Source organism: Sinocyclocheilus rhinocerous, unplaced genomic scaffold (assembly GCF_001515625.1).
Source record: "Sinocyclocheilus rhinocerous isolate Xijiao unplaced genomic scaffold, SAMN03320098_v1.1 scaffold262, whole genome shotgun sequence".
In the NCBI taxonomy this organism is placed as follows: Eukaryota; Metazoa; Chordata; class Actinopteri; order Cypriniformes; family Cyprinidae; genus Sinocyclocheilus; species Sinocyclocheilus rhinocerous.
The window spans coordinates 199,701-215,197 of NW_015641038.1; the positions used below are offsets into that span (position 1 = coordinate 199,701).

At 35.3% G+C, this 15,497-nt stretch overlaps 2 protein-coding genes and 1 long non-coding RNA gene across 4 annotated transcripts in view; 2 read left to right on the plus strand and 1 right to left on the minus strand.

The window, feature by feature from the left end:
- LOC107754290 (mediator of RNA polymerase II transcription subunit 30-like) overlaps positions 1 to 3,165 on the plus strand; it is a 5,978-nt gene extending 2,813 nt beyond the window's left edge. For both annotated transcript variants that reach the window (XM_016570681.1, XM_016570682.1), the window contains exons 3-5: positions 87 to 245; positions 1,699 to 1,788; positions 2,544 to 3,165. In XM_016570681.1, the coding sequence (XP_016426167.1) occupies positions 87 to 245; positions 1,699 to 1,788; positions 2,544 to 2,639 (345 nt within the window). In that variant the 3' untranslated portion in view covers positions 2,640 to 3,165. The remainder of the gene's footprint in view (positions 1 to 86; positions 246 to 1,698; positions 1,789 to 2,543) is intronic.
- A 1,007-nt stretch (positions 3,166 to 4,172) lies between these two features.
- Positions 4,173 to 15,497, minus strand: part of LOC107754264 (exostosin-1c-like) — a 57,168-nt gene continuing 45,843 nt past the window's right edge. The window contains exons 4-12 of the mRNA XM_016570644.1: positions 12,184 to 12,291; positions 10,104 to 10,223; positions 9,691 to 9,800; positions 8,449 to 8,617; positions 8,142 to 8,237; positions 7,951 to 8,037; positions 6,565 to 6,725; positions 6,262 to 6,433; positions 4,173 to 4,955 (exon numbers count right to left, since the gene is read on the minus strand). Coding sequence (XP_016426130.1) covers positions 4,770 to 4,955; positions 6,262 to 6,433; positions 6,565 to 6,725; positions 7,951 to 8,037; positions 8,142 to 8,237; positions 8,449 to 8,617; positions 9,691 to 9,800; positions 10,104 to 10,223; positions 12,184 to 12,291 — 1,209 coding nt within the window. The 3' untranslated portion in view covers positions 4,173 to 4,769. The remainder of the gene's footprint in view (positions 4,956 to 6,261; positions 6,434 to 6,564; positions 6,726 to 7,950; positions 8,038 to 8,141; positions 8,238 to 8,448; positions 8,618 to 9,690; positions 9,801 to 10,103; positions 10,224 to 12,183; positions 12,292 to 15,497) is intronic.
- LOC107754265 (uncharacterized) overlaps positions 10,180 to 15,497 on the plus strand; it is a 9,888-nt gene continuing 4,570 nt past the window's right edge. Inside the window, exons 1-2 of the long non-coding RNA XR_001641564.1 lie at positions 10,180 to 10,254; positions 12,145 to 12,248. This is a non-coding gene — a long non-coding RNA (uncharacterized LOC107754265). The remainder of the gene's footprint in view (positions 10,255 to 12,144; positions 12,249 to 15,497) is intronic.

The following is a 15,497-nucleotide window of genomic DNA, read 5'->3' on the forward strand; positions in this document are numbered from 1 at the left end:
CCCCCCCCAAAGCCGTAAACCTTGGGGAAACACTGCTAGTGCATTTGGGAAACAGATATAGTTAAATCTGGTTGTGTTTCTTCTAGCTTCCCAACGGTGTGACACAGAGTCAGGCAGCGTATCAGGACCGCTTTGGGAAGCTGCAGGAGCATCTGCGTCAGCTGACACTGCTCTTCCGTAAGCTGCGTCTGCTGTATGAACGCTGTGTGGAAATGACACCTGACCTCCAGGAGTCTCCAGCTGAGGTGATTCTAATCGATGGTTGATGCACAATATAGCTCTTCTGTTTGTTCATGTGGCCTTTTGATCATCTCAGCCCTTTTCCTATTAAATATTTAATGGGTATTTCACTTATTCTGACTAGCCTCTTAGGTCACTTGAAATTCATTTAATAACTATTTTTAGATGTTTTAGATATGTGTCTGCATTTTTATAGAAAGTAAAGGAATGTATTTTGAATTCCTTTTTTATTTTACTTTTTTATTTATATTTTAACCCTGCAAAGCCTGACATATGAAATAATAGTCAGAAAAAAAATTGAATTTTTTGAAACGCAAAAGTCTGAATCATTAGACATATATATATATATCAAAACAAGAAAAATTTTATGTGTTTTATGTTTTGTATCATATTTGATACATCAGGATTTTATGGCTCATCATATAGTATGATATTATGAGAATATGGAGCTCATACTCATACTTCATTTGGTGCAGTTGCTGGAATTTATATGGCTAAAAAGTAAGATGAAATTCTGTTAGCATGTAATCATGTAAATCAGTGAGATCTTTATAGCAGTATAACAGACTACTTATTAACATGAATTGATCATAAAGGATTAAAATGAACAAAATACTGGTAATGCCAAAAGTGATAGATACCATTTAATACAATGATAATGTTGAGTATTAACATGATTTGAGATTACATGTCATGCTGAATTGAATTCAATACAGTGCTGTACATTAGGAAATTAATGCTATTCATTTTTTTTAAACAATATCAAATTATGCAGGAAATATGAACAGCTTACCAATTACCCCATTTGGTCTCATATCTTAAAATAGATTTACATGTAAAGTTACTTGCATTTATCATGTAAATTGAATAAACAATGTGCTTACAGAGTTTATGGATATATTAAAAGCTTTTATAAAGCTTGCAGCAACATTTAACTTACACTTTCTCTTTCAAGAATCTTGTTTTCATCAGGGCAGCGTGAACAGTCAACAAATGCTTTAAAATCCTTTGTGGGCTGCAAGATCTGGGAATCAAGTCAGATCTTTGCTGAACAAATCGAGCATTTGCTAAATAAACATTATACCCTTGTGCTGTTGCTACTTTTGATATTGAAACCAAGCTCTAAAAGAGGTTTTGTTGTTATCCTTCTTGTGGTATTTTTTATATACATACTACAGTAGGGCCCAAAATCTGAGACTACACTGGAAATATGGGATTTAAAATGGAATATAATCCTGGAACATTTTTAATAAGAGAAAATGCATATTTTTTTGTAAAATTTGCTGTTAAAATTAGCATTAAATGACAAAAAATGAAAAATGAAAGCTTTTCCCATTATTGGTCTCAGACTTTTTTTTTCTCATTACTTTTTTATTATTCATTCAAATCAGATTCAATTTCAGGAGACAGTTATTACAGATATTCATTTCAATAATGTGTTTGCTTTCGTCCTTCCAGCTGATTCCTTATGTGGGAGAAGAGACGACACCTGTGAGAGTGGAGCCGTGCAGCCCAGCGGTTATTCAGGAGAGACAGGAGGTTCTAGAGGTTTGTTTCATTCATCATTAGTATCTCTGAACATACTATTACACTGCAGTATACAGTACACCTACAAGATATTATGCTTATTTATTTGGGTGAAAAAAAAAAACCCTATAACCATGGGTGGAGGGTGAACCAACAGTGGATGAGAAGTGGAGATGTATCACCCTATTTACTTGACTTTATATAATTTTCAGATGTGGATTTGTCATTTAAAAAGTCTTTTTAATGCTGTCATAATTTTTTATTCTAATCTGCAAATATAGAGTGTTTTAATTAAGAAATTGTAATTTGTAGATTAAAATATAAATGAATCATAAATATAAATGCCCTCCACAGCTGCATTTATTTGATTAAAATAAAGTAATATTGAGAAATATTATTACAATTTAAAATGCATTGTATTCCTTGATGGCAAAGCTGAGTCATTACTCCAGTCTTTAATGTCACATGATTCTTCAGAAATCATTCTGATATGCTGATTTGCTGCTCAAGAAACATTTCTTCTTATTATCAATGTTGAAAACAGTTGTGCTGCCTAACATTATTGTGGAAACAGATAAATTTTTTTAGGATTCTTTGATAAATAGAAAGTTCAGAAATTAGTTAAAATATTTTTTGTAACATTATTAATGTCTTTGTCACCTTTGATGAGTTTTATACATACTAGCTAAATAAAAGTATTAATTTCTTAAAAAAAAAAAAAAATGATGCATGTAATAACAGTGCACTAAGCTTCCCATATAATGTTTTTTTAACAGAAAGTGAGGCAGAAGAACCAGGAGATGAAGATGCTAATGGACCAGATGAGGAACCTCCTGTGGGACGTCAATGCCATGCTCACCATGCGAAAATGACAGCGGTATGCTTCCTAGTAAACATCTGACCATCTTCCGTGAACCCTCATCTACGGTCTTCTCACTCTCACACAGATAGCAGTGGATGGCAGACTGCCTTTCATTCAATACTCTTGCAAATGCCACATAATATATCATCTTGACAAATGGGATCAGACTCGGCAGCTCTTTGTGGTCCTGCCTCATTTGCAGTGTTAAATCACAATGCTCTGATTAATAACCGCTTCATCAAAGCGCTGAATTAGCATCAGAAACAGGAAATAATGTGAAAGCCATGTTGATAATGTAAGCTAGCCATGTTGTTGGCATGATAAATGAGCACTGAGGACTGAGCTTTGTAAATAACTGCGCTTACACTATGGTCTTCTGTGCATTGAACTGTGTGATGTGTTTCACACTCTTGCTCCTCAGCAAATATGTACTCGGGTAGAGTGTGTGTTTCCCTGAGCTCTGCATTACACGCCTGATAATCTGCCTTCTGGGGGAACGATCGTCTAAAAAGAAGCTAATGAATTGTAGAATGATAGGTTTTGTAAACTAATGACTTTTATACAAAATAAAAAAAGAAATACAAAAAGAAATTCTTAACAGCAATTGACATTTTCTGCCATGTAACATACAATTCCATCTAAAACTAGATATATTTATAATGTTAAAAAGTTTATATTTCAAATAAATGCTGTTATTTTGAACGTTCTATTCATCAAAGATTCCTGAAAACATTTATCACAGTTTCCATAAAAATATTAGTCAGCACAACTGTTTTCAACATTGATGATAATAATAAGAAATGTTTCTTGAACAACAAATCAGCATATTAGACACAGCTGTGCCATCACAGGAATAAATTGCATTTTAAAATATATATATAAAAAATGGTTATTTTAAATTGTAATAATATTTCACATTACTGGTTTTGGTTACACTTTATTTTGATAGTCCACTTTAGACATTCTACTAACTATAAGTAACTTTGTAACTACATGTCAACTAATTCTCATTAATTTGCACCTCATGTCTACTAACTCTCAGAGTAGACTGTTAGGGTAGGTTTAGGGTTAGTAGAATAAGTCGACATATACTTGCAAAGTTTCTCATAGTCAGTATGGTGTATGTTGTGGACCCATCAAAATAAAGTGTCAGTAGATATTAAGCAGACAGTCTCCTAATACTCTAATGACTGCTAGTTGACATGTAGAATGTCTAAAGTGGACTATCGAAATAAAGTGTTACCCTGGTTTTATTGTATAATAAATGCAACCTTGGTGCAAGTCTAAAAGACTTGTTTCAAAAACACAAACTTTTGAACGGTAGTGTATGCTTTAAAAATGATCACACCAGCCAATAATAAAACTACAAAATTTCATCTTGAACTACATGTCGTATGAACAACCAGTCAGTAATTACAATACTTTTCACTAACTTTAAGTGCACAAAGCTTCATTTTAATTTCAAATAAATGTTGATTCAGTAAGTGGTGAATCCTGAGTTCAAGAATATTTTTAAACAATTTATTACAATTGGCTCATAAGAATCATTTGCGTGTGCATCTGTAAATACACTTTTCCATATACTTTAATATACATTTTATCTTAATAATCTATTTCAACTTTCAATTGTCTGAAAAGTAATGGATTTGTCACAAAGAATATTACCTTTCACCTAACGTCTTTATGTTGAACAGAAAATTAGTTTCTTATTTATTAACTACCCATATGTTGGGTAGTAGTTTTAGGCATAGTTGCTTGAAACAGCAACATGAAAGCATAATTTCACAAATACAGACACAGTTTGCATTTCGGAATAATTTTATTGGTCATGTAATTACCACATCATGTGATCAGTCAGTTGCTGGTCGACTCACTGTCATGTGAGTGACATCCACAGCACCATTAGGCACCCTTAACGCTACAAACTCCTCCAGTCAAACAGCAGCTGGAATGATTGACAGATCTATGATGTTTTCTCATCCATGAAGCTGTCAGTCATAAATTGAGAACTGGTCATAACAGTCTCTTGTCCACCAACTGGCCACCACAAGCTAGCAACCAGTAGTGGAGGGATAGAGATAAGTCTCTCCATCAGCATCAGTATCAGTTTGTGACCCGTCGCCACTCTGTTCAGCTTTGCTCAGATGCGCTCCAGGTCTTTGTACCTCTTGCGCAGGACGGACACGTGGTCCTTGAACAGTATGGGGTCCAGGCGAAACTGAGAGTGCACTAGAGGCATGTAACCAAACCAGCTTGCAAAGGTGTTGACACACTCCTGCCTCTGGGTAAAGTGCTCAGGGTTCGCCCACGGGGCCATCTTAGTGCCCTTAAGAGTGGACAGGATATAAGACGTTAAAAATACATCACATTTTATTTTTTACAATTGCTTGGACACACTTCTCAATACTTCACTTCTCAATATTGCTTAATAAATTTCACTTCCAAAATGAACTAAAACTACCAAAACACAATTGTCTCAAATCAAGTCATTCTTCCATAACGCTAGCAAATGTTGTCACCCAACAAACACATTTTATCACTCATAAAACTATGACCTAGTAAAAACACTAACAACAGGAAGCATTTTATGTTTTATTTTATACAATTCCTTTACAAAACAGTAACGTTATATTTTAATATACTATTACTGAAGAAGTGTTGCACCCCTGATATACAGTCATTTGAAAGATGTAGACATTAAATGCATTTTGTGCCAAACAAATGGAAAATGATCTAAGGATGATGTGTACATTTTTCATATTTTGTATATTTTCATTTAGTACTGCCTTTCAGAAGCTACAGAAGATACTTTGTTAAATTGCTTCTGAGAAGACAATATAAGTACAATGTAAAAAATAATTTAAAAATAAGTACAAAACAATCTGGAAATTCAGTCATGATTTGCATGTCATTCCAAACCCATAAGACTTTAGTAAATCTTTGAAACACAAATTAAGATATTTTTAATAAACCTGAGAGGTTTCTGTTCCTGTCCTGTCCATGCATTCAAAACTTAAAAGATCTAAAAAAGGTTCTAAAGGCATCATGAAATGGTGAATCAAGCAGTTTAATCTAACTCTTATCGAGAGATACAGTCACTTTTTATGATTTAATTTAGACTTTTATTCACATACAAACACACATACATAGTGAATCAAACATGGAAGCTTTGTATGTATATCATTGATTCATTTTACGATGCCTTTAGAATCTTTTTATTTTAATCTTATAAGTTTTGGGTACCTGCACTTTCAATGGAGGGACAGAAACCTCTCAGGTTTCATTAAAATATCGTAATTTCTCTTTAGAAGACTAACCAACATCTTGGGTTTGGACCGACATGACGGTGAGTACATGATGACAGAATTTTAAATTTTGGGTGAACTATACCTTTAAGATTCAAAGGTATGTAAACCTTTGAACTGGCTTATTTGTGCAAATTCTGTTACATTTTGTCTTGTGGACTATATGTAAACATCTGTTTTGTGAAACTGCTTATTCAGGACATTAGTAAATAAAAATAACATGCAATTTTATGATTCTGCTTATTCTGTTAAAATTATTAAGATATTGCATGTTCTGCAAGGGGTATGAGCAGAATTGTAAGTACAAAATTTTGTCTTTGGACTCACCTGCAGGGTGGGCATCTCTTTGTACTGCTTCCTCTGCGCTACTTTAATCGGTGGCAGGTGTGTCACAGAGGAGACCAGGAAATTCATCAGGATATCCTCACAGTTAGAGGTGCGATCCACCAGCGCACGCACAGAGGAGGGCAGGTATTGAGAGAACAGGTGATGGTAGTACCTGTGAGGCACAAAGACATCAACACATAATCAAGAGCACTGTCTCCGCTGATTACGTTAGAGAGCTTGATGAAGCGTGAGAGACATCAATACTCAGTGTCTTGTCAGGATATGTCAGCTGCAGCCAATTACCTGTGATAAAACGCCGCTCCGGTGAGGACGATGGAGTACTCGTTGGTCCATTTAGAGGTGTAGCCCCAGGCCTTTTTTACAGGGTCCCAGAAATGGCTTCTGGGAGGGTAGCCAACAATCCTCTCTGGGAAACTCCGCCACACATGGAAAGCAAAATCGATCTGGAAGTGTCAGATTAGAGAGGAAAAACATGAATTAGCCTTGTCACATGTCAAAATTTAATCACATGTAATCTGATTTATTTTATTTAGTTTCGACTCTTTCTATGACCTAGGGCATCAACCAGAAGATATTAGATAAAAAACTAAATTAGAAAAGAATATAAATTAATATAAGGTATAAGAATATAGTGGATATAGAATATTCATATATTCTATATTCAATATAATTAATATAGAATATAAGATATAAATGTTTTATTTATTTATATATATATATATAAATAAAAACTAAAATTTAAACTATAAAAAACATTTTTGTTACTTGAAATAAAATGTTAAATGCTAGTTGCCAATTAAACTTTTTCATTAACTTGATGTAGGCCTACTAAAATAAATAAAAATAAATAAGTTTTTTAATGAACAAAAAGTAATACACAACACAAATACTAAAGCTAAACTAAAATTAAATAGAAAATATAAAAATCAAAACCAATTCAAAATATTAAAAAACTAATATAAAAAGATATAATATCCAAATTAAAGATATAACAATGTCAGAATTTTTTTTTTTTACAAAAATGATTCACTAAGGTCCCGTCCACACGGAGACGCGTTTAGCTGTATACGCATACATTTTGTAGAAGCACACTAGCACAGTCAAGTCTATTATTAAGAAGTGGAAGGTATTTGGTACAACACAGACCCTCCCTGGATCAGGACGTCACTCCAAACTGGATGAAAGAGCCAGGAGGAAACTGGTCAGAGAGGCGACCAAGAGGCCTACACCAACTCTGAAGCAGTTGAAGGACTTCATTGTATGCATGTGACAACAATATCACAAATTCTCCACAAATGTGGCTTGTATGGGAGGGTTGCAAGAAAAAAGCCACTCCTCAAGAAAGGCCACATGCAGTCATGACTGAGCTCTGCCAAAACAAACCTTGAAGATTCTGAGGCAGATGAGACTAAAGTTCAATTATTTGGCCTCAACACCAAAAGATACGTCTGGCAGAAATCCACCATCCAAATAACAGCATTCCTACAGTAAAGCATGGATGTGGTAATATCCTGTTATGGGGGTGTTTCTCTGCAGCAGGGACTGGAGCACTTGTCAAATGCAATATTAAAAACAAAATGATGATAATTTTAATAAATAAATAAGTTGAATTTAAAATAGATTAAAGTGACAAAAAAAAATATGCAGGATGAAGGTGAGACTCTATACCTCGCTGGTCAACAGCACCGTGTCTTCATCCAGGCTCAAAACTGCCTCCGTCTCAATAGCTGCATGTGGCAGGAAACGGCTGCTTGTCTGTGAACACAGAAGGTGGCAGAGAAAAGAGCTGAGTGAGAGAGCACAAGATCTCGCCACAGCTCACAGACATGACTTGACTGTTCTCTCACTTGAATACTCACTTTCCTTCTTCCATCTGTGATGATAAGGGGCACTGGCATAGGCGGCCATTTACTCCGGTGAGGGGGCGGCTTCTCACTGTTCCACAGGATGATGATCTGACAAGAAACCCAAACAAGAGCACACACTATCACAGCATACACACCAAACTGGTTGATGTGTCTTGTTGTTGGCTTTTCTCAGTGTCCAACTATATTAACACTTAACTGATGTGGATCTGCATTGATATCATTGAACAAAAGGTCATTCCTTAGTGGTGCAACAGGTGCTACTTTATGTTTGTAGAGATAAATACTGACAGAACAGTACCTGTGAGCAGTATTTTGACTTGGAGACGACCTGAAGGAGCTTCATGATTGGCTGAGACTGGGAGACCAGAGGTGAGGTGGCATGAATTACAGCAGTGAACTCCTGACCTGGGCTGATTCCTACATCAACAGAGGAAAAAGAGTGAGCGTTCTTGCCATAATGCATAGGACTACTGTATATACTTGTAGATATTATACTTTGTATAGTGCTCAATGGCACAATGTTTAGAATAGCAAACTACCACTGTGTTATTTTAGTATTATTTATATACTATTATCGTATTTATTCATATTTTGACATTTTTTATTTTCAGTTTTCATATTAATTTTTGCTTAAGTTTGTCATTTTGTTGTGTGCTTTTTATTCATTTTCATTTTTAAAATATTTCTAAAGCTTTTTATTTAAAAAAATAGTTTTAGCTATAGTAATTTCAGTAAACTTATTTCATTTACTTGTCAAGGCAACATTTCAAATTTTCATTAAATCTTTTTTACATTTTATTTTTTCAATCAATTTTTACATTTTTTTTTAAAAATCTAATATTTATATTTTAATTTCACTACCTGTTTTTAACAGTTTTAGTTAACAATAACAAACACTGCTACCAAACTACTAATTAAATTTTTGCAGTATGCATACTGTTTACAGTCAAATCTTCTGTTACTTTTGCCAAAATGTATCCCATAATGCAATACAATCAACCTTACAGTTTGACAAATGAACTGATGAATAAATGACGATTGAATATCACCCATGATTATTAACATCTTTCTTTACTCATTTTATTTATATATCATAAAACGTATTTTACTCAAAATATGATGAAAATGCTAAATAGCTAATAAGTGGATTTTATTCATTGAATAAAACATGCAACATATTTAATGAGGTCATGTGACAACAACACAGAACACAATTGTTTAAAAATATTTTTGTTTATAATGTACATTTTGTGATTATTCATTATTTGTTTTCTTGTTATTCTGTTCAAATTAGTATTCAGGCAATGCACACTTAAAAATAAAGGTTCAAAAAGGGTTTCGCAGCAATGTCGTAGAACCATTTTGGGTTCTTGTAAAGAACATTTTAATAATCTAAAGAAACTTTTTTCCCCACTATAAAGAACATTTCGTGCAATGGAAAGATTACATGGAGTTCGTTATGGAACCATAGATGCCAATAATGAACAGTACGGCACAGCATGAAGTACACTAGTATTCCATTCCAAATAAATATGCATACTACAATATATATTGCGTTGAGTACTCGGGCAGAACCAGCAGCCCTCCTGGTAAGGCATTCCACATGAATTTATTTCTGGAGATGTGCGAGTACACTCTGTCCTTTATGATCTGACAGACATCAAGACGGTAGCATTCAATATAACAATCAATCACATCAAATCAAACAGACACATTTAATCCCTATCAGTTTAAAGATGATCAGTTTCACCTGCTGGCCAGCAGGGGGCAAACCAAAGCCATACTTTTGTGCAAAATTGACATTCCATTTGCCAATTATCCTAAGGGCAGGGGACTAAGTATGTGCTAATTATGTATGGCATCCTTCACTGGTTTAATTTCCCTTGACAGACCTTCCTCTCTGTCAGACACGCCGCTGTATAAACTACACATCTAAGCTGACCTAGCTCTCACCTCCAGTGTGGTGAGTACAATCTTATCCACGGAGGAGAAGTAGGCCTCCCAGAGCATCTGTGTACGCTGTCTGAGAGCCAGCACCCTGTCAATGCCCACAGCCCGCACCGTAGAAGGTACCTGAGGGAACAAAGTGGCAAAGAATTCACCGGTGAGGTTAATTGGTGTTCCTATAAAAACCTTAGTATCTGGGTTCTACCTGTCACCTCCAGAAACTCTTCAAGACAAAAATATGCAGCACTGACAAAAGTGTTTTGCAGTGAAATGCTACAGTGCCCACCTTATTTTTCAACGCGGAAGTAAACTATTTTCTGTGAATGTGCAAGACTTCCGATTCATTTGTAAATAACTAACAAAGGGCGAATGACAGTGCAGTAAACGTTCAAAAGTAGTTGCGCTACAAACCAGTGTGTTTAGAATTTCGACAGTGCATTAAAATAATGTAAGAAATACCCGTTTTCAATATCAAGCAACATAATGAGCTGATTTTTATAGCTAAAAATAACTATATAAAAACAGGAAGTCCGTTCTTATGTTAAAAATCTTAATTTATTTAAACTAAATGGCATTTTATTTTGATTATTTATGTCTTATTAAACCCTCTTATTATAGCTCTGTATATTCTATATATTCTCCTAATAGGCCTATTCGTCGCCGTCCGTGGCAAAGCTGTAGGCCTATCGGATCACTGATTCTTCAAACCGACGCTTATTTTATGTGTGTCGCGTCACTGTCAACGCTGACTCGTTTCATACACACGGAACTGGTGCCATCTCTCATTTATCGATTTTATTGAAAGCAAAGACTTACATTACAGGAACACTACAGTAATATTGTTGCAGTGTTTTGCTACGCCAGGTGTTTTTGTACATTGTGTTGGACTGTTTTGTTCTTTGCGGAAGCTTTAGGATAACACACAGGTAAAGTAGGCTAATACAACAGTTTCAAATCACATCAATATCACATCATCTTTTTGTGAACGTAGCCTGTCTATTTACAGTCAGTTATTATCATTAGCGCGAAAAAACTGCGGTGTCTTTCGCCTCACATAAAAAAATACTATATAAATACAACTGTAATGTGCAAGTGAATTAGCAAAAATATGAATCCACGTCGGGATCCTGATCACCTTCTCATGGTTGTAATGTATATTTTGTGACAATTATTTATTTATCATTGGTGAAAGGTGCTGTAGCCTATGTAAGTTTTTGACTCTGCTAAAGCATACAAATACCATAATATGTTTGCAGACATTTAAGAAACATGCTAAGTTATACTTGTTTATTTGAAAAAAATGTTACATTCAGTTATCCTCGTTTGAAAATGTGCGTTCCGGGCCGGAATGTCGGTCTCTGTTTTGGTTTGTGAAACCCGCCCACTGCCAGTTTACCCAATTGTATTTAATATATTTTTATATATTTTTTTGAACTCTCACTTAGACTGCATTTATCTGATATACAGTAAAAACAGTAATATTCAGAAATGTTATTACCATTTTTTTTTAAAATTTATGAATATCTTTAAATTGTGATTTATTCTTGTAATGGCAAAGCTGAATTTCCAGCAGCCATTATTCCAGTCTTCAGTGTTACATGATCTTTCAGAAATCATTCCAATGTGCTGATTTAGTGCTCAATAATAATTTCTTTTTATTATCAACAGTCATGCTGCTTCATATTTTTGTGAAAACTGTTAAAATTTTTTCTGGATTCTTTGATGTTCAAAGAAACCGCATATATATAAACATTAACCAAGATTAACGAATGCTCTAAAATGTCCGTTGTTAGTTCATGACACCTAATACTTTAACTAATGTTAACAAATTGAACCTTAATGAAAAGTTTGATCAAATATTCATGTCAAACAGCAGCAGGAATAGGTAAACTGCAATGGTGAAAGTCACAAAATCTAAGAACGCACACTTTCCCTCATACATTCATGTGAAATCGTCATGATAAAAAAGTGCTTGTGCATATGTTTTTTCAACTACCAACGTATATTTTAATTAGTGGCGTCTTCCATCCTTATGTTCCCTTCTCAGGAAAATGACATTCGAGTACTTCACAGGAAGGGTTGTTACCTGTAGTAACAGTCTCTCGTCGCCCTCGATGACTGCCTGGTTCCACTGGATGACATCAGAGAAGGGTAACTCCCAGCCATTACTGAGTAACACCGGGATACAAGCGGCCTGTGAGGGATACAACCACAAGAGACAGAAAGTGGCTTAGACTATAATTAACATCAGCACAATCAATTCATCGAATGAAAAATAAACACACACACAAGAAAACAGACCAAGTTCACTCCAAATGCGCTGAAATATAGACATAGTGCATCTGATTTTTCCCTTTAGGCAAGGTTATGAGATATATAGCGTGTGATGAAAAGGCTGTTTGGATGTTTAAGAAGTCTCAGAGGGGCCTGTGCATGACTCATCACTCCCATCCAGTATTTTTATCAAACACACCGCCAGACAGATGTGTTAATTACCCCATCTCCCTCGCCCCGAATAGGATGGTGAGGTAGGAGAGGAACAGGGGTCCATGATTTATTGAAGTGGAGTTGCTCGCCTTCCCTCTTGTTTACTATTCCATCTTGATGTTGCTCTACTTTTCCTCCCAGATTCGTTGTTTGCCTTTTTTCTTCGTCTTTTCGTCATTCAGCTCATATTATGGTCTACAGTGAGATTTTTAATTAAATCATAAGTGCAATTCTAAGAACGGGCCAAGATCAAACACACCCCTCTAGCTGTGTGCAGCCATGCTTTCATCCTAAACAGCGTTAGAGGACACATGGGCGGACAGCAACACATTGCTTCAGGTGACTGATTGCTACCTTGGCCTACTAAGCCCACAGAGACCCAGGAGCTGGCCTTTGTTTCATGCTCTGGGATGATGGCTCTTGAGCCGCCCGACTAGCACAGATCCCTCTTGGCACTGATCTATTCCGTGGTTGCTTGCACAGCCATTTTTCTGCAAAGAGTGTGTCGAGGAATCAGCACCACAGAGTGGTTGCGAGATTAGAGAGAAAGAAAGCAGGATCTGGATGATAGGGGTCGGAGGATGTTTTTGAGCAGTGGTTCTCATGCTGTGGTGTGTGGACTTTTGCAGTACTAATTTACAGTACTAAAATTTTTTATTTAAATCGCTGTAGTTATGATCCATATTCATTTATAAAACAGATTGTACTGACATTAATTGAATGAGTAACATTTGAAGCCACTGTAAAATTCACACCTGTGACAACATATTTTTTTAATTATTTTTTTTTAATTAAATTTTTTTTATTTGATTTTAATTGCCATGTTGAAACCATTAACAGTTTACAAGTAGGATGATGAACTATATTTGTATTTATTCTGATAATTATAAATAATTAATTTAATTTATTATTAAACACACCTGTAACTATATTTTATTTTATTTTACAATTTAATTCGATTTTAATCGCCAAGTTGCTTGGAAACCATAAATTACCTACAATTAGAATAATTAACTATATTAATTGGTGTTCAATCTGATCAATATTAATAATAAATGTAACTTAACACACCTGTGACTACATTTTATTATTTATTTTATTTTATTTATTTTTTTAATAGTTTAATTGTATTTTAGTTGCTACGTTACTTGGAAACCTTAAGTAGCCTACAATTAGGATAATTAACTATATTAATTTGTGTTTATTTTGGTAACTATTAATAAACAATTAAATAATAAATAATCGTATTATTAAAAACACCATTTAATTTTAACATATTACTTTTATTTTATTTCTATTTTAAGTCTATCGATAATGTATGCTAGAAAAATTCACAGCACAAGACAGACTAGACAGCATTCCAAAATATATACAGTATATATAATATTAATGTTTTGAAATAGACTGAAAAGTTTGCATATCAGCGTGTGAATTTGCAATGAAATACTTTCTAAATTAAATCTCTAAATCTCTCCACAAATCTGCAAAAGGGCCAGTCAAGGGATTGATGAGACAGCAGCATGATTTATCTTAATTACAAGGATATGGATATTAATCAAAAGATGGTATTATGTCACTCACACAGTCCGTAGGCTTGCGCCCAGAGATGTCAATGTACCCACTGCTGAAAAAATGAAAAGGAACATTGTGACTAGATGCAGGAGTGTAACAGGGCCGTAATGGTCCGCCACCTTTGATTGGAAAATATTTAGTGTCGGCCACCTCTGAAATCCCAATTTTACCCCCGGCTAGGTGCTACTTGGCCTAAAATGTTTGAGAGCCTCTGTTCTAGAATTTTCAGCAGTACTAGTAATTGCCAGTTCTTTCTGTGGCTTTGGCTGCCTCCAAAGAAAAGAGATCTATGGAACTCAGACAGGGGCTTATATGGAAAAGCACAGAGGGAGAAAAAGACAGAGGAATAGAGCGAGGGAGTGCCGAGGAATCAGTGTGAGGGCCGAGCTGGCTGCCAAACCCACCATTCTGTGGATTTATCCATTCAGCACAGCTCGGCAGAGTCGAAGTGAGGGCAGCCTCGTGAGCTTCCGGCCCTTTCACACACACCACCAGGACGCCAAGAATATATGCGCCTGGGACGTTTTTCCACTCGGCGGCTAATGTGCTGTTTATCTGGGAGACTCCGAAACCTGACTGTTTTCATAAACTGCCAAACCTTTCTTGCATCTCTAAAAGGCTTGTTGAAGCATACTTGGTTGTATTCAGTTTTCGGGTCAATTCATAGTTTTCAGTCACGTGACCCGGCGGGCAAAACATCCATAGAACTGCAGCACAAGCCTGTAAATTTTCTATCTGTTCCAATCCAAAAATATTTAGATCACCTCTCAAAAGAATAAAACAAAAATATGTGAACAAAATGCAAGTTTTGGCCATTTGCAATCCATATAAAGCACCCGCCGCAATATCTCAATCACTAAAAACAGTGGTACATACTAAAACATTTAATGTGAAAACACTTAAAGTGCCTTTAAAACAGTGATATTAAAAGATCAAGTTCAGTACACACCTTATTGATGATTGCATGCATTATGCATGCAAGCAAATGAGCCCGGAATATGAACGCAATGCACTAAATGATTAAGCGTCTTTATAATGGTTTTCTATGGGAAAACATTTAATATTAAACCTTGCGCATTGCGTTTATATTCTGGGTCCATCTGGTTGCCTGTACAAAGTATGCATAATCAATAAGGTGTATACTGAATTTGGCCTTTAAATATCACTTACTACTTAAAGGGGTCATATGATGCTGCTAAAAAGAACATTATTTTGTGTATTTGGTGTAATGAAATGTGTTTATGCGGTTTAAAGTTATCAAACAAAGTAGTTTCGCTTTCACAACGAACAACACAGTGGCCTAGCGTGAGGGGAAGCCCCGGCTTAGCGTGCGCTGAGGCC